General features: G+C 53.4%; 1 protein-coding gene and 1 long non-coding RNA gene across 5 annotated transcripts in view; one reads left to right on the top strand and one right to left on the bottom strand.

The window, feature by feature from the left end:
• The window catches only part of DNAH6 (dynein axonemal heavy chain 6), a 149,713-nt gene extending 144,790 nt beyond the window's left edge, over window positions 1-4,923 (top strand). For both annotated transcript variants that reach the window (XM_072951557.1, XM_072951556.1), the window contains 2 exons: window positions 1,211-1,433; window positions 4,640-4,923. In XM_072951557.1, coding sequence (XP_072807658.1) covers window positions 1,211-1,433; window positions 4,640-4,743 — 327 coding nt within the window. In that variant the 3' untranslated portion in view covers window positions 4,744-4,923. The remainder of the gene's footprint in view (window positions 1-1,210; window positions 1,434-4,639) is intronic.
• Window positions 1-19,111, bottom strand: part of LOC107033477 (uncharacterized) — a 93,307-nt gene that overhangs the window by 34,663 nt on the left and 39,533 nt on the right. For 2 of the 3 annotated variants that reach the window (XR_012065218.1, XR_012065219.1), the window contains exons 5-6: window positions 16,538-16,683; window positions 9,395-9,693 (exon numbers count right to left, since the gene is read on the bottom strand). This is a non-coding gene — a long non-coding RNA (uncharacterized lncRNA). Of the gene's footprint in view, window positions 1-6,896; window positions 7,352-9,394; window positions 9,694-16,537; window positions 16,684-19,111 lie in introns of those variants that run through there. The other variant, XR_012065220.1, reaches the window with a different exon arrangement.

Here is a 19,111-nt window from a genome sequence, read left to right as displayed (position 1 = left end):
GGGTGCTGGCCCTGCTCTGTGCCCCGCGTGCTCTGCCTGCCACGTGACAGCATCGAGACAACTCAATGGACACAAGTTTCCAGTGACCACCGAGGCCTCTGTCCCTCCAGCCACCCCAGTCCGCACACATCTCTGCGGGGTCACGTGCAGTGAACCATGCAACGCCCTGGAATCTCCGCCATCTGTGGAGACTGCACGTTGTACAGTTAGCCCGTGTCCTGGTCCTCCCAGCCAATGGCTGCTAGACACAGCCAAAGACGGCGAGATAACCTGAGTTCTGTTACAAACAGGGCCGCCGTGCACCTGGTGCCACCTTTGTGCCATTTAGGAAAAGGCATCCCTCTGGATGGGTGTCCAGATGGTTCCTACATGTGGCTTGGCAAGTGGGTGCAGGTTGGTTCCAGCCCCTACTCAGGGAAACCTGCACAAATGTATACAGCAGCCCCCAAACCAGGAAGGGCCGCTCCACCCCACTGCACCCACAGGGCAAGTTCCAGGACACCAGAAAGTGAAGACCCACCAAAAAGAGCTTTTATAGCGACTCCTTTTAGTTACCATGAAATACACTACTTATGTCCGCAGTGCTGGGTCCTCTGCCTGCGGCTGCGAAGCTCCACTTACCCAAAGATCGAAGGCCCCGGACCGGCCAGATTCACTCAGTGTTTGAGGAAGGGTGACACAGGAGCCGGAACTTGGCAGAAACCGTACACTAGTGGTGACATCTAATCACAGGACATCGAGGGGCAGGGTCTCTGTCTCTCTTTCTCCCGCATAATTTCTTTGAAAAAATTTTCCACAGGCATTCTGCAAATACTTTTGCAGATGTGCAACCTTTCTGGAAGGACCCCAGATCTTTGAGAGACCTTGCCAAAAATAACAGAGGAAAATCTCAGCCTTCTCAGCCCATCTCCTTCCCACGTGAAGGGGAAAATCCTAACGTAACGATCGGAGTCTGAAGCCCACCGTGGGTCTCCCAGGGGTACCCCGTATGCACAGCCTGGGGGGGGTGCTAAAGTACAAGGCGTGGTAACAGACTGAAAAGCAAGTTATTTCACCTTTCGGAGCCTCGGTAGGCTCCTCCCTGAAACGTGAGCAGTAACAAGCCCCCGAGTGGTTCTTAGCATTAACTGAGGATGGGGGACAGAGGGGGCATCCCCCAATGCTGATCCCCTCCTCCTCTTCTCACCTTTACGCCTCTGGTGTCTTTCAGTTGCCCTGTCCTGAGGATGGCGTTCTTGTTCATGGCATGTTCATGGATGCTTCCCGATGGGACAATGAGGAGATGGTGATAGAAGACGCACTGCCCGGACAGATGAATCCAGTGCTGCCTGTGGTCCACTTTGAACCTCAACAAAATTATGAGCCAAGCCCAACACTCTACCACTCCCCACTTTATAAAACAGGGGCCCGGGCAGGAACCCTTTCAACCACAGGTGAGGATGTGCTAAGACCCGAACAGATAACAACTGAATGCAAGGGACAGTCAAAGTCCAGACGCCACGCGGTAATGGGCAGCGGGTGATCCTGGGCCAGTCGGCCACTTATGACGTGCAAATGCACACATGATGTGAATTCTGTTTGTTTTAATACTGGGTGTAGGTTGATATTACAAAACTAATGCTTGCGTCTGTTAGTCTAATTAGTAGAAAACAGTTAATTGAGCAGTGACCTCTAATTTCAAAATGATGGACTGAGTAGACACTAAAATCTCTGTATCTCTTACCAAATCCATTGAGACACATCCTAGAGAAGAGATTTAAAAATAAACTAACAAATGGAATGCCATGCTTCAAAAAGGGAAATCGGGGTAGACCTGAAACTGAGATACAGCCCTGTATAAGAGGAACCAGATGGAAAGAAAGCCATGTCAACAGAGAAGCTGAAGAATTGAGAGCAGACAGTTAGAGGGTGAGCCAAGAGAACACGCCGAGAAAATCCCTCAAAATACAGCACAACGCGGTTTTTCTTAAAGTGACCGGACACTACGGAGAAAGCCAACATTTCCAACATTTATCTAGTAGGCAACCTGGGAGGGGAAAGGAGAGAGAATGGAAGAATGATAATATTTTTTAAAAAGGTAACGGCTGATCATTTCCCAGAACTGGAGAGTTGAGTTCTGGGTTCTAAGGTTGAGACATCTCACACACAGTGGTGGGGATAATTTTTAAAACTATGTAACAAACAAATACTCAATTTTAAGAGAGCTCATAGCAAAGTGATACTAAAGATTATCAGAGATAAAGAAAGTTCTCAAAGCTAAAGAGATAAACTGTATTAATATGCTGGAACTAAAATTCCAGAAAGTGACAGTCAGACTGGCATCGGACATTTGTCCACAGCGCGCATAAAAGGTGACAGAGAGACCTCTTCAAAGGGCTGGGAAAAAACACTTGAACCAGAACTGCAAATCCAACCACGTTATCATTCAACAGGGAAGGCGTGAAAATAAAGACTCTTGGACATACAGAGGCTCTACACTAATCACCACAGACCCTCCATTTCATACCCACAAACACAGTTAAATCTTTAATAGTTTGACTGTAAAAATTACTTTACCAATAACGTGGAACCAAGTTTCCAGATGACAGAAATACGGGCAGAAAGAACTAAAAAAAAAAATTCTCATTTAAATGGAGAATATAGGTCCTCATGGTATTTTTCATCAGTCAAATATTCAACGAAAGTACGTTCTCTGAGGGTAACACACAGAACAGACTAAAAGAGACGCTCCTACCGCATGCCTCCACCTCCCACTCCCACGACAGATCTAAGCAAGAACTCAGCAGTATTTTTTAAACTAACAATGGCACTGACAACGGCATTTGCGTGGACACGTGCTTTTATTTATCCTGGATGACTGTCTGGGAGGGGGTGACGGAACCACATGGCAGGGACGTGTTTCACTTTTTAAGAAACTGCTCCACTCTTCCAAAGTGGCCACACCTTCACATGTCCGCCAGCATGTACGAGGGCTCCCGTCCCGCCACGTCCTCACCGCCACTTAGTGTGACCGGTCCTCCCACTTGTAGATCTAGATAACTGACAGACAGACAGATGGACGGAGAGATAAATACAGACAGATGGATGACAGTACAGTGGAATCTCTTCGCATTTCCCTAACGGCTCATTACAGTGACCATCTTTTCTGGTGCTTATTTGTATCTTCTCTGATGAAGTGTCTGCTCAAACCTTTGGCCTATTTTTTCAGTCTTTTGTCTCCTTATTATTGGCTAAAATTCCAGCAGGAACTCTGTGGTTCTCAGTAAGAGGAACCAAGGAAAGGTAGTAATTAAAATGATGCTGCACTGGCACAAGACTCAAAAGACACGTCAAATGTACTAGACAGAGCGCCCAGAAGCACACCGTGCACACGTAGGAGCTTGGCCTGTGACAGCAGCCACGCTAAAATCCAGCCAGAAGAGAGACACTGTTCCACAGATGGTGCTGGGACAGCTGGTTGTGCCAAACTCAGATCCTTCCCTCACACACATACAAAAATTAAATCACAGACGGATTTCATAGACGTTATCATCACTAAATTTTAAAATTATTAACCCTAATGAAATAACGGCACAAAGTAATCGCTATCAACAGCTGCTGACACCCCAGCCAGGAAACGCAGTTAGACTTCCTGGTGGACGTGTACACCACCTAGGATGTATTGGCACCAAAAATCTCAACCCTGAACCTGACCGCGCCTCTAGATCTAACCAGCCTTGCAGGCCTAGAGGAACGTGTGTAAAATCACAAGGATGCTGACAGCAAAACTCAGACTCGGGGAAACCTTACGGGACAAACAGCTTAGTTATTTCAACAAACATATTACAAGGAAGGGACCAAAGTGACAGAGGGGGATCTAAATGAAAGAGATTTAGGACACACATCACTGCTGCAAGGTGTGGACCTCACCTGAACCCTCAAACTAACAGTTACTATACATACACACACTGCATATTTACTGCAAGATGTCACTCGAGCACTGCCAAGGCTCCACGCAGGGAATGACAAAGGGGAGGGGAGGTGCAGGCATTCTCTGCTGGGCACGCCACCACCCTGCCCGACTGCCACACAGGCGGGCCTTGCTGTGAATGCCAGAAACAGCGACTCCCGTCCTGAGGGCAAGGACTCCTCTTCCCACGCCGGTCCTGACCCCCTCACACAGGCCCACAGGGAGGAAGCTGCACGGGTGACCTCTTACTTCAGGTGTCCCAGAGCTGAGGACAGAACACCCGTGACTACGCTTAGTCTTCTCGGGAGCCCCAGTTCCTCCCTGCTGGGGGGAACGAAGGATGGATGGATGGATGGACGGATGGATCCCCGACCCACCGACTGCATCCCCCGAGTCGCACGGAAAGCTCAGGCCTCAGTCCTGGCCCAGCGCTCCCTGAGACAGGCTGCGGAGAACTTGAAACGTAGTTTATAGGGTTATACAAAGTCTGGGCAGGTCCTAAAGGATCGTTTGTTCCAGCATCTTCACTTTGTAGAGCATAAAACTGAAATCTGTAGAGGACTGTTTGCCCTTCATCTTCAGAGGCAAATTCAGTTCTGGAACCCAGGTGTCTTGACTCCAGTACAGTGATTTTTGTATTAAGCGGTTATTCTTTAAGTAATGACCCTTTCACCCTGTGTCCTTCACTAGGTCATTCAACCAACTTCGTGGTGACCATCCTCTTACCCTCCAAGCGGCCCAAAGATTACTGGATTGCCAAGGGATCGGCCCTGCTCTGCCAGCTGAATGAGTGAAAAGGAGCCGCCTCTGGGCAGAAAGAGAACCGGGCCAGAGATCTTTCCTGACAGGCAAGAAAAGCCTGCGTAACTTCTACGTGAGCAAAAGGTGTGACTTCTGATCTGGCTTAAGGGTAGTAAGGGTGGCTTTTATTTCTCTTTTAACCTAAAATAAAGTGTTTTGAGTTTTCCTTTCAATTGGTGATTCAAGCTCTGATGTGAAAGCACTTCTCTCTTAAGCCTGCCCTCCCCCGCCCCCCAGCGTGAGGGGTGGACACACCCAGCAGTAAAGGGGGACTTGGGGGGAGGGCGTGGCCAGGGCGGAGTCAGCGCTCAGCACTGCCTCACCCCCTGGGGCTTCCTTCTTCGTCACACTAACGAGAAAGGCCTGTGGACACGCCGATCACACGGCCCCAGGTCCTTCTGCTTCTAGACCAGATTAAGGCTCAGAGCCCAGCGCATGAGATCTTGGCCCCTGGTGCTATTCCCCCAACTCTGTGGGGTAAGATTACAACCCTTAGAAGAGCCTTCAGTGTTTTCATGAGAATGCAGCTCGGCCCTGCCCCGGTGCAGAACAGTTGTTGGCTTTAGGATGAACCCACGTGAAAACTGGCCAAGTCCCGCTCAGATGCATTCGCGCCCCGGCCACCGCAAGAGCAGAGGATGTCGGGCCAGGGCTGAGATGCACCCGCCACTGCGGCAAACCGTTTTGCATCAGCCCTGCCAACAGGGTATGTTTGCTTTCGTGGCCATATTATAAGCCAAGAAACTGGGTGCCACCCAGCTAGGATGTGGACCTCTGGAGACAGCCACGCCACCGCCTTACAGAAAGCTAGAACAATCCTACCCTCCCATCTTACCTCCCCCAACCCCCCCGCTTTCATCCCACACCCACCAGAGTTAACAGACCCCCCCATGAGGCAGGGAGCGCCACCCCATTAGTCAGAGGTCAGTGCAGGGATCAGAAACTGCTCTTGGTGCCTCAAGCAGGAACCCGTGCTTCCGAAGCCACGGGAATGGCTGCAGCTGCAGAAGTCACAGGGCTGCCGTCAGGCCCCGCAGCGGCTGAAACCCAAGGCCAGAAAGCTGCAGGAAACTGTGCCAACCGCACAAGCACAGCACACTCGCACAGCAGGTGAGCGGGCAGAGGGATGCAGAGCCTGGCCCCTGCACAGACTGGGGTCTGCGGGAGCCCGCCCGTAACGCCACCGCTGCTGGAGAAAAAGGCTTCCGCCCCCTCACCTTCCAGATCTCACGACAGAGGATCTCATTAGAAGACGCAACCACAGCAGCGAGGGAATCTGGGGGAGGTGAGCCCTCCTATCCCTGCAACACGGGTACAGAATGGCGCAGAGGCGGTGGGCATGCGTTCCGAGTGCCACCGCATCGCTCTTTCAGTGAGACCCCAAAGGTCTTCCTGGCCCTGGAAATGACTGAGAATGAACCCACAAGAAAGCTTCCGGAAAGGAAGGGAAGGCGACAGAGCTGCACACCCAGGCAGTCAAGGCACCGCAAACCAGGTCAGGAACAGGCACACCTACTTCCTACTGGCCCCATCAGGTCCTGGGCAGGCCCTCAGGGTTTCCGGGAGCTGCTCAGAGGCCCGGGAGAACCGTAAGGAAACTCTGCCGTAGGCGGGAGACCCCGGTCTGTAACCGTGGGAGCGGGGGGAGGCGGGGGGCAGCTGTGCTGGCCTGAAGGGTCCCATTTCACACTCGACCAGGGCAGTTCTACTTACTCACTTTATGTAGAGATTCTCCATAAGATTTTATTTGAGAAAGACAAAGGCACATAAATAAAAAATAAGTAACAGGACAGGAAAAGGGGGGAAGAGTTTGAAAACCACCTTCCTGCACAGCACCCCTGACAAAGCCCACCCGGCCCCCCGTCTTCAGCCTGTGGATGAGAGACTCACACCATGCACAGCGCAGGCACTTGCCAGGGCAGGAAGCACCCTCATCGCCAGCACCGACCGTGACCAGAGGGGAGCAGAACAAGAGCCCCAAGGCCTGCTGACTCCCCGCACCCAGAACCAGGAGCAAACACGGAGGGGAGGAGCCCAGGGGCAGGGTCCCCGGGGGCAGCCAGGCCCGGGGCAGGGCCCGGAGCAGCGCCCGGAGCAGCAGGGAGAGGGCTCAGAGGACGGAGGCAAAAGAGGTGTTTGCTGGATATACATTGGGGGGAAAAGTCTATATTTGAAAGGCAGTTAATTGTTTTCAGACAATTCATTGATGATTAATTATTCACACACAGCTCGTTACGTCACAGAACCGTAACTCCCCCTACCCCAGGCATTGCTGGAGAGCCCAAAGTCACTCCTTGGAAGAATAAAAACCAACGCTGGCTTTTCCTCTGAGTCTCTCCTCCTGGGCTGGGCCTAAGGCCAGACAAGAGTGTGGGGTGCAGGCACGGCTATCCTTCAAGTCCCAGGGGTCAGGGTCCTGGCGGTTACAGGAGGCGTGTCTCTGTTTGGAAGGCCAGCACCAGCACCCAGAACACAAGGGTCCAGAGAGACCGACAGGAACCGCTGGCCACCACCTGGAGGGGGTGCCCACAGCAAGGGAGCCGCAGCTCGGCAGAGATGTGCCCATCGAGAACGGGGACCTGGCGCTGAGGGACCGCAGCACTTGGGGGCAAAGAGAAAGGCAGAGTCTCAGGGCACAGAGGGAGCACCTGGATACCCGGAGGCCCCCAAAGGTCTGCACTGCCTCTTTCCACCTCTCTTCTCCAAAGACAGAGATGCAGCTTAGGGTGGTAACAGATTTCCGGTGTCTTGGCCCTCGTTACGACTGCTACAAAAAACCAAGTGGTGCAGGCAGTAGGACTCGCACCGCGGACAACTCTCCCCTAGCCAGCTGCTTCTGGTTCAGGATTATTAAGACCCTCGAGATAAGAAGTGCCAACTCAGATCCACTAATCATCAGCCTCTCGGTAATGGCAGGCAGGGCCCCTCCTCCCAGACCACACACACAGGCAGAGCCAAGCCATGAGGATTCCTCCCCAGGTCCCTGGCTCTCCCCCGACCCCGGCCCGGGTCTCCTGTGAACACCACGCAGACACCCCAGATCAAGACAGTATGAGCTGACGGGCCCATGACCTCAGCTCAGCCACCCATAAATGGTCACCTTGAAAGGATATGGCCCAGGCTATAAAGGTACTAAACAGAGCAGCGTATTCCTCCATCAATGAAGGATGCCGGAGCAGCCACCCTGGGTCAGGCACCATGGGCAACATGGACACCAACAGGATCTGTGCCCTGCTCTCCAGGTCATATTTGGCTGCCAGCTTCTGTCCATTTAAAAATGCAAATCCCACAGCACCTGGATGCCTGCCTCAGACCTTCCCGTGCTTGCTACTTCTCTCAGGCATGAAACTCATAGTCACTCCACCCAGTGACCTATCTCACTTCTCCTCCTCTTGACCTCCCAGGCTCCAGCCAGAATGACTTCACCCTGGCTCCTTTAACATGATCACTCTCTCCCCACATCAGGCTTTCACACTGTTCCTTTTGCTTGGAGCGCCTTCCCCTCCTTGTTGAGTTGTTTACACACTCATTCAACATTTATTATTAACCATCTCTGCAGGTTATCAGATCCCTGAATCTCCTGATCCAGACTCAGAAGCTCTCTGCATTGGGCTCCACTTTGTCAGGCTTCTACTCCACATCAGCCCAAAAGTCGCTTCCTCCTGGAGGCCTTTCCTGATCCCCCACCCCCACCCTGATGTCCCACACACACATACACACACACACACATACGCACACACGCTGCCCCTGCCCCTGCCCCCGACACTCCCCTTGCCAATAATCATCTCAGAATCTGGCTTCCTCCCCAGACTGTGAGCTCCATGAAGGCAGCACCGATGTGGGTCGGGTTAACCCCAAAGCCACAGCACACAACACAACAGTGGGCACTCAGGAAGAACTCAGAAAGTCTGGGTTAAACTGAACTGGATCCTGGATCTCAAGACTCTCTGGTGTCATTTTCCAGCAGCCTCCTACCCTGCAAACCAGGCTGAGTCCCCATCTTTGGCTCCTCTGCCCACCTCTGATGCACCCACTGGGCAACTCTGAGAGCGTACATTCTCTGGTCACCACGCTCCCTGCAAAATGTGGGGGCTGAACGAGCCCAAGCTATGAGCCTGTCCCTGACCTGCGGTGGAGAAAGGGCTGAGCAATCAAGTTCTTTTCAGCCTCTAGTCCAGCCTCATGCTACTTTTAACAGATCTATCCGTGCCCCGGCCCCATCTGTTCCTTTTTTCCTTTTTCTGAGGAGGATGTAATTAAGCTTATTTATTTTTAATGGACATACTGAGGATTGAACCCAGGACCTCCTGCATGCTATGCACACCCCCTACCACTGGGCTATACCCTCCCCTCCCGTCTGTGCTGTAACACTGATAAACATGTGGTCCTGGCCCGGCTTGAAGCAACTACTTCTAATCTGGACACATCTCTATCACAGCCGACAGAAGACCGCTGCCCACGGCCCTGAGGAACAGGAAAGGCTGCTGCGTGACACTGGGACGCTCACCCCTACCAGAGCCTCGAACCTCCGCCCCTTGAGCAGTGCGCCTCGCATTCCTGGGCTGCTGCCCACCCGCACTCCTGGTGTGAGGACGGATCCCGCGATGGGTTCCTGGATGGCCCAGCCCAGTCCACCCCCCTCACCTCTTCTCCAGTCCGACCCACAGGTCGCTGAACTGCCGGAGCCGCCGCCTCCGCCGCCACCTCCAATTCTTCCGGCACTTTCGTTCTGCCCCGCCTGGCAGATCGGCACTTAAGGGCAGACACGTGGAGCCGCAGCACGTGCGGCGGCAACAGTGAGCGCCCAGCCCACCCAGCTTCCGGTACCGGTGCTTCTGGGCAGGCACTTCCGGGGCGGGCACTTCCGGAGCAAAGACGGCAGTGGAGACGGGCCGCCATGTGGCTGCGATGAGGCTGCAGATCCGCGGCTTTTACTCTTCTCTCTGTAAACAGGGGAGGAAGGAGAGGGATCAGAGGAAGGTCCCACAGCACGGTGGTCTCCCCCACCCTTAAGGCTCAGGACCAGGCAACAGGCAGGTAATGTGAAAGTTCAAGCCGGCTAGGGAGGCAGGGTTCTCAAGGCCACCCCAGAGAACTGACTGAGGCGGGAAGCCCCATGAAGCAGACCAGCAGGACCCCCAGCAGGGCCACTACTCTCCTGCCGGCACCATCCGGTTCCTGGCCCAGAGGCATTATCTCCCTTTTTGCCTCTAAGACGGCTTACTTCTAGGATAGTGGAACTTACCCCTAAGATTCTATAGGCTCCCTGAGCTAACTCCTGATTGGTCCATTTGTGGTGCCTCATTTGCACAGAGCTCACACCTGGTTGGTCCATTTCTCTCCCTCCTGATTGGTCCATTTTTACAAAGCTCATTCCTAAATAGTCTACTTTGCTACACCTTATTTGCATATGATGTTGCAAAGTGTTGCAAAGACTGGCAGCCTATAAAAGCCTATGTAAACCTACAGATGGGGTTCAGAACTTGGAGTGTTAACTCCTCTGGGCCCGCCGGCCGTAATAAACCTGAGTTCTCCAACTCTCCGAGTGCTGCTTGGTCTCTCGCCCGGATCCAGGTTGCTGTCACACTGAGCTGTAACACACTTTGCTGCAACATGATCAGTCTGTTGCCTGTTTGTCCCACACACCCTCGATGTCACCCTCACAATGTCACTGGCTTTGAAGGTGGAGGAAGGGGCTGTAAACCAAGGAATGTAGGCAGCCTCTTTAAGCTGAAAGAGGCGAGTGAGTAAACAGATTCTCTAGAGCCTCCGGAAAGGAATGCAGCCCTATCAACACCTTGATTTCAGCCCCATGGGACCTGTGTCAGACTTCCAATGTACATACCTATATAATCGTAAATCTCGGTTGTTTGAAGTCACTGAGTTTATGGTAATGTGTTATAGCAGCAAAAAAATTACTACAGCATCCTGAGGAGAGTGTGGGGGAGTGGGGCATGGACTCACTAAACACTCAGGCTCAGCCCAACAGGACCCCCAGCCCTTCCTCTTCTCTGCAGGGAAGGCAGCTTCACAGCCAGAGCATTTCCGGTACATACCAGCCTACTGATAGGTGGAGGGTAGGGGCTGCGGGTTGCCCACCCCTCACCCCACACACGCACCCCTCAGCCTTCCTAATAATACCCGCCTGCCCCAAGACCCAGGGTGCTGGCAGGGCTGCACTGAGCTAGGTGACCGGTTAGCAGCCCTCCTGCCCCCATCCACACCAGCCTAACCAGTTCAAGTTCCATATGCTCCGAATCATCCCTCAAGGATTATCACGTGGCTGCCGAGGAGGGGAAAAAGGAAGCAGGTGCCCCCACAGTCCTGCCCCGGTCCTCCTCGCCCACCTCTTCATGGTGGGCATCTCCCTCACTCTGGGCCCTTAGGCCCTCATCCCTTCTTCTCCCTGAATAGGAGCTCCTCTGAAGACTTCGTGCTCCCTCATGACCTCCCCAGGAGCAGGAGGCCAGTTCAGCACTGAAAACTCTTACAGATGCTACCCGCAGGAGGACAGCCTGTGTGTCAGGCTTCAGAACAGTGGCTACCACTGTACACACCAAACTCCGCAGGGTCGTGGCAGAGGGTGAACCCAGGCCGGAGCAGTGGGGAAAGACAAACCCCAGCTCAGCTGGTCAGCCTGGGGCCAGGGCCTGAGAAGTGACCAGGAGACCCAGCCCACCCTGCTTTCCAAGAGAACATAGTCCAGGGAAAGACTGTCATTCTAAGTGTAGTAAGCCAGAAAGAGAAAGAAAAATACCATATGATATCACTTATATGTGGAATCTAAAAAAAATGACACAAATGAACTTATTTACAAAACAGAAACAGGCTTACAGACATAGAAAACAAACATATGGTTACCGGTGGAGGGGGGCAGGGATAAATTGGAAGTTCAGGATTTGCAGATACAAACTACTATATATAAAATAAACAACAAGGTCTACTGTTGTTTATACCACACAGGGAAATATATTCAATATCTTATAATTACCTATAATGAAAAAGAATGTGAAAAGGAATATATATATATATAAAACTGAATCAGTATGCTGTACACCAGAGACTAACACAACATAGTAAACTAACTATACTTCAATTTAACAATGGGAAAGAGCCACAGATTCCCCCCACTACTACCTTCCCCAAAACCAAGCAGAGAACCACTCAGGGAGGGCTGGGCTCTCCCTCCAGAGCTGAAGGAGAACAGGAGGGAGGGATGGATGGAGACATGGGGCAGGATTTCCCCAGTCAAGGAGATGAGGGGAGGGCACTGCAGACAGAGGAAAGAAAGACCATTAGCAGAGGGAGAGAGGCAGCCATGGGGACAGAAGGTTTTCTGGTGTCAGAAGCATATCCGTGCTGGGAAAAGGTGGGTCTGGGTGCCAAGGCTTCAGCATGAAGAGGCTGGACTTTGGAAGAGAGAACAGCAGGAAATCCTGAAGGTTTCTGGCTAAGGAACACTCGCAAGATTAGTCCCATAGAAAGGTGGAGAAGAACCAGAGGGTGATGACCTTGGGAGCAAAGGGGGCAGAGCCAACAAAGATTTTCATGGAGGAAGGTGGGAATTGAGAGGTATTAGGTGAGGGCTTTTGTAACGAGAAGGTGCGGTGGGAAGAACCGATGTTCCTGAGACACTGGATGCAGGACACGAAGAGAGGTGGGGGCTGGGACAAGCCTAGGAGGGATCCGACCTTTCCCGCTAAGAGGGGACCCAGAGACGCATGGCCCCTGGCATAGAAAGCAGACTCCCAGGGAGGAACCTCTGGAGGGAGGGGATAGAGTAGGCCCCGGCCTGAGATGACGTGAGGTGAGATGGCGGTTCGGAGGAGAGAGAGGGCACCTGGAGAAGGGCAGCCATCGGGCGGACACCTCTCCAGCCTCTCGGCAGAGGGCAGCATTTTCCTCCTGGAGGACTCTCTCTACAGCTGAGAGCTCTGCCAGCAGGGGGCGCCGGTGACCACGCACGGGAGGGGGTGGGACGCGTGGAGGGGGTGCTAAGGGCTGACCTGTGTCCCCTCAACATTCACACGCTGAAGCCCTAACCCCAGACCTCAGAATGCGGCTGTATTTGGAGAAGGACCTTCACAGAGGTGATTAAGTTGAGATGAGGCCCTCAGCGTGGGCCCTAATCCAGTGTGACTGGCGTCCTTACAAGAGGAGGTTTGGACACACAGAGACACCAAGACTGCGTGTACATCGAGGAGAGGCCACGAGGGGACAGTGAGAAGACGGCCGTCTGCAAGCCAGAGGGAGAGGCCTCAGAGAGACCAAACCTGCCGACACCTTGATCCTGGACTTCTAGCCTCCAGAGCCGTGAGACTGTCGAAGCCACCCAGCCTGTGGTACCTCATCACGGCGGCGGGGGCAGGAAGGGTCACCGTGTGCCCACTGGGGCTGGACACGGAGCAGGGGCTAGCAGGAAGGCCGGCGCGGGGTGGGCAGCATTGCCGCGGGTGGCGGTGGGTCGGGGCCTCCTGAGTTCTTTACAGAAGGGTCCGCAGGGCCAGAGGGTGACTGTGCATGAAAACAAGACATAAACAGACCTGGGGGGAGGAAACAGCTCAGAGAGAGGGAAGGGGCTTCGCTCCTGCCCCGGGACGGGTCTGACAGGCGCCCCCTGCACCTCCGGGCCCCTGACCTTACGTCGTAACTGACTCACCACCTGCCTCCCTAAAACTTCGCAGATGCGCAGGTCAAAGGCACTGATCGTTGAGCCTAATCGCCCTTCCTGGGCCCCAGGACCACGGGGCACCCTTCCCTTCACCTTCCTCTCTGCCCCCAAGCACTGCTGAGGGAAGGCCAGGGTGGCCTCCGCCGCCCCACGTGCCAGGCCAGGCAACCCACGCCGGACACAGCCTCGGCCACAAGGGGGCGCCCGCGGAGCCCGGGGCCGAGGGTGGCTCGGTGGCGGTGCTGGGGTCCCTCCGGACACAGCGCACCTCGGCTCCCCGAGCTGCCCCCCAACCCGGATGGAAGCACAGGAAGGTCACGTGTGGACGGGCCGCCCAGCGAGGGTGCGCTCCACCCACAGCCTCCGCGCTGCGGAGCGTCGAGCACCGTGTGGCTGCCCATGAGATGCTCTGCAGTAAGAAAAACGAGCCGAAATGCGGCAGCTCTCGTGAGCCCCAAACATACCCCCCAGTACACACCCTGGGACCAAGAAATCACCCTGCCAGCCCCCTCCCTGCTGTCCAGCCCGGTAAGTTCAGACGGCTTCCGCAGTGGGGCCTCCCAGCAGCCCTGCCAGGGAGGCCCGGAGAAAGGGGAACTCTGAGGATCAGAACGGTGCAGCGAGCTGCCCAGAGTCGCACAGCTCAGGGGACACCAAGTCCCAGCCTCCCGCCTCTGAATCCAGCGCTCAGTCCTAATCATTCTCATTTATATAAACCCACCACCTCTGAGACTCCAGCCCCGTTCTGTCCTGTGTGTACTTTAAAATGCACATTGTAAGAAAACAGTGACTTCACCTGCCTACACTATGAAAGACCGTGGAAGCTTTCAATACACCCTCAAACGCTGAGCTGTGTGTCTCTTTATCCCTCTACCCCAGCCCCTGCATTTTAGTGACAGAAGTGGAGTGATGCTCTCACCTCTTAGAAGATTCAATGAAGTCACTTTTTCTAGACACTGGAAGAGTCAGATTGAGTTTTAAACAGTATTAAAGGTTTATCTGGGGGTGCGGGGAGGGTATAGCTCAGTAGTAGAGCACATGCTTAGCATGCATGGGGTCCTGGGTCCAATCCGCAGTACCTCTATTTATATAAATAAGTAGATCGAATAAAATCCCCCCTCAAAAAAAACAACAAAACAAAGGATTTTTTAAAAAGGTTATCTCATAAGATTCTCCCACACAAGCCCGTTGTTCTGGAGATGCTAAAGGGGATGATTTTAACAGGAGGGTGGAGGTGTGATACACCGAAACTGTGACAGTTGCGGGTGCAACGCAGTGCCTGCAGGTGAGGCTGAAACACTGGGTTCTCTCCCCACTTCCCAGCCTCAGCCTCCCCTCCCTGCCCCTTCTCCTCCCAGGGGTTTAACAGGTTAACCATCACCCTAGTCAAATACAGAATGGGGTTTCCACCCTCCGAAGTGCTTCTCCTACTTCCAGCAGCCTTGGAAAGACCTTTCAAGAATCCTCACACTCTTGTGATACAGCTGTCAATTTCCACTTCATGGATAACAGATCTCCTGCTGTTTCCTTGAAATGATGCTCTTTCATTTTCAAGTCAAAAGCTTTCATCTTCTCCTTTGTCATCTTTTTTTAATCACATCATTTAGGTCAGACCCTCCTCTCTGTTTTCCAGAATCTCTTCTCTTCAGCACACCCCTCCCTTTGCACCAGCAGCCCCTCCACAAAGGCAGCCCTCAATGTGCAAGGTGACCTCCCCGCACCACCATCCTGCTCCACCTTCTAAATGCCAAACATGACCTATAACCTTTGGCCACTGGGCCACCTGCCCAGCCCTCATTCCACAGGGGCAGGCACATTTCCCATCCTCCCCACCACCCGCAGGGGCCCTGGGGACAGGACAGGCCTGGAGGAGTCACAAGAAACGCATGAGATACCTGGCCCCTAACAGCTCCATCAGCCCTGCCATCTGCCCCTCTGACTTCCAAAGCCCCCACCCATGTTAACTTTTTTCTGCTGCTTCAAATTTTAATTTCCCAACTGATCTTGACCTTTCTCCCCACCTCCCCCGCCTCCACCCAGAGTGCACGTATGAATCAGCACCACCATAACTCTGCTAGGCCTTCTTTCGTGTATTTCTTGCTTTCCCCTTCCTCTTGCTTGCTTTGCCTTGGTTTGACTTGCTCCCACTCTAGACTGTCTAGAAACTCATTGGATCTTCTGACACTTGCGGGGTGACGCTGGATGCAGCCTCTCTGGTCCCCCTCCCCACGCCAGGTGCAGACATTCCTTTTCAACGCCTATACTCACTTGCCTTTCCTGTGACCCAGATCTGACACACCTGGACAGCATCACTCACACCCACTAGCCCCCTCCTCTCTCCTTCCCAGTGTCCTCCTGCAGGTGAGGGAGACAACACCCCCCCATCTCAAAACCTCTGCTGGACTCACTTCCCCATGATCTTAGTGGGGGAGGGACGGAAGCAGTGGTTTGTCCCACGGGAGGCTCACTGATCAAAGCATAACAAGCATCCGTCCCACCTCTCTCCTGTAGGGGAGCCTGGCCAGCCGCCCCCTCCCCTAGATGGCCCCCAGGCAAGGCTTGCACTCACTGCACCAGCTCGGCCACACTCACTGCAACACTGCGGGCGGGGTGGAAGCCATGCCTGGAAATGCCGGCATCCTCCCCAGCCTCTCGTGTGCCACCCTGTACAAACACCATGAACACTTCCCGTTGCATCGCACTCATTTGTTCCTGGAAGCCCCCGAAAGCCGCAGCCAAAGTTTTGCTCCATCATTTCTCAGGTTACCTAAGCCAGCCGGGAGACTTTCTGACTTGCGCACCTCCCTTCTCTGAAGGCTGGTTCACGCTGCCTGCTGCCTAAGCCAGGAGGTCACTGCCGAATCCCTAAAGCCTCATCCTTCGACGGGGACCCTGGAATAAACTCTCATCAATGCCCCTCTCCATTCTTAAGTTTCCTAAAGAATAACTTTCTCAGCTGCAGCCTCTCATTCAACACCAACATCTGCCCCGTTTTAGTTTTGGAGCCCTTCCTGACCTCCGTCCTTTGTACACAGGATGTCCCAGTGCCATCAGGCAATGTCCTTATTCTTGCATTTAAATGCGCGCTGAGCTGGGCAGAGGACAGGGGCTCTCACCTGGGAGCTCTCATGGCTGAAGATGACGCAGCTGAGGTCCCCGCACTTGTAGTGTTATACAAGGTCCTCTGTCGTGCAGGGATCCGAAGGCTGCCTGCTCACAGGCTCTCCTGCTGCGGGAGGGTCTGGTTCAAAGCAAAGAGGACCTGAGGGGAGAAAACATATGTCTCTTTTAAGTTCACTGACACAGCGATCATTAGCTACTGTCTTATTTCTTTTGTCCATGTTGGCAGTAGCCTCAACTCTGCGTAAGGACATGGACGCTGCTGCTAAAAAAAGGGGGGGGGGACACAAATCCCTGGATGGCGTCCAACGAAGAGGAGGACAGTCCTGCCCAAGTCAGCCCCCATCGGATGCCTCCTGGGAAAGTGGGTGCCTTGGAACTCTCCCACGACAGTGACCAAGAGGTCAGGAGACCCCGAGAGCTGGTCTGTGGGGGATGGCTAAAGCTGGGGAGGTGGGGCAGGGAGGCACTGGGACCCACAGGCACACGTCCCTACCGGTTTCAACCGCATGAAGGACTGGACAGGCTATATTCACAGTATCCACAAGTCTTTTTCCAACCATCAGGGCGGCATTTGGCGACTAAGGGATTCATTAGGTCCATGAGATGTCAATAGTAGTTATTATGAAAAACAGGGAGTGGGGAATGAAGGCTAAACAAAATCAAGCACGTTTTTATCTTTATGGAACTTCTCAGAGTCTCGATGCACTAATGCGCACCGCGCTGCCTCTCCCCGAGGCGGGGAGAGCGTGCTGGCTTTCCGAGCTGATTTCAGAGCACATCACAAGAGAAGGGTTGGCTGGAATGTCTTTGGGGGAAAATCCAGACTCAAGAAATTTTACAAAGCAGCGGATTCTCCGTGGCACTGGAGAGCTAGGTCAGAGGGGGAAGGCAGGACTCGCATCAGGTGGGAATTGGGGTCGACCACCCTCTGCAAGGCTCCTGACAGCACCGGAGATGCTGTGGCATTTTCCCTCTCATTCCCCCAAGTATGGATGCAGACATCTCTATCACCTTTGACAGCTGGCCCAGTAGTCAGTGTATAGGATAACATCTTTGCTGGAATGTTCCCTCCCCCTTGGCTGAAATGCAGGCAGGCGGGGTTCATATGAGCATTCTGACCATGAGGTCGTCAACAGGAAGTTTTCGATTGTCCAGTGATAACACATCGCAGGTCTCAAGTCATCAAATGACCCCGTGCAGACCCTCCCCCTTCTTCCTCCTTCCATGCTTTCTCACTCTGAGTGGCAAAGAGGCCGGAAGTCTTGTCGACTCGCTTCCCACAGGCCACTGCACACAGGCCTGCCTGCCGCACACCCTCCGTCCATGCCACTGCCTGGCTTGGTAACTCTGTCCCTGCTGGGGGGGCTTCAACTAAAGGGGGAGGAGGCAGTTCCCTCTTTGTAAAATCCCCTCCTCTCCTCTCTTCTCTTTGCATGCCCCCCCACCATCAGAGACACCTCCTCCAGCCTCTCCTGGAGGTCGGCTCCCCAAGAATCTGAAAACCAGCCTCTTCTATCTTGGGATGGGCCTTCCAGGCCATGCCGTGTTCCCACCCTCCCCACCCCTCCACTGGTGACACGGGCCGACAGAGAAGCAGATACATCCAGGTGCCTGTCTACAAACTGTGGTCTAAGTGAGGAAACTCGGTCTTCCGGAGAAATGAGCCCCTGGGTTCTAAAGCCATACAGTGAGGACCTATCCACACCACCAGGAATTGCTAAATGACTTCCGAACAGCTGGAGGAACAAACCTTTGGAGGAGGGGAGAGGCGGCACTATGGAGCACCTCGCAGGTATGCCACGCCCCAGGCTAAGGTCTCACACATTCCGTCTCAGTCTAACTCATCCAGTCCAGCTCCCAGTAATCAAGAGAAATAATCATACCTGGTATCTGAGTTGTTCTCCAGGAGGAAGGTCACGGAACTGTCACCTCACACAATAGCCTGAATCACGAGAAGACCACGCAGTGGACACTTACAGATAAAGAGATCAAAAGAGTGACAACCACTAGCCTCTAAAGAATCAGCCGCCTGGGGTCATCATGATGCCACTCTGAGTCTTACAAGAAAAATTCTGTTGACTGTTATCAACGCCTTACTGTTTAATCTACGGCTGTACCATCACCCTGCCCCACCCGCAAGATGAGTTCACGGTTCTGCAGGCACTCACCTGCTGCGAGTCAGTCCCTTCGCCCAGCAAAGCAATAAAGCTGCCTCTTCTCTTTTATTCTCTAAGACCCTGTCTCTGAGTTTCAGTTCGGCTTCACTGGGGGCAGGGGCCAATCTTTCAGCAACACTGCAAGTGTTCTAACTATGGACCTTGGGGGCTTTAATACTGTGCTGGTTTATAGCCTAACCACTTCTGAGAGGTCTTAAGCATCTTGCAGATTAAAAGCCACCACAGACATAGAAAACAAACTTATAGTTACCAGGGGGAGATGGGGGCAGGGAGGGATAAATCGGGAGTTCAAGACTTGTAGATATTAACTACTATATATAAAATAGATAAACAACAAGGACCTACTGCATAACACAGGGAACTATATTTAATATCTTGTAGTAACCTATA

The sequence above is a fragment of the Vicugna pacos genome, chromosome 28 (assembly GCF_048564905.1).
Source record: "Vicugna pacos chromosome 28, VicPac4, whole genome shotgun sequence".
NCBI lineage: Eukaryota > Metazoa > Chordata > Mammalia > Artiodactyla > Camelidae > Vicugna > Vicugna pacos.
The sequence above is the reverse complement of the archived record's forward strand: the minus strand, read 5'-3'. Positions and strand labels throughout refer to the sequence as shown.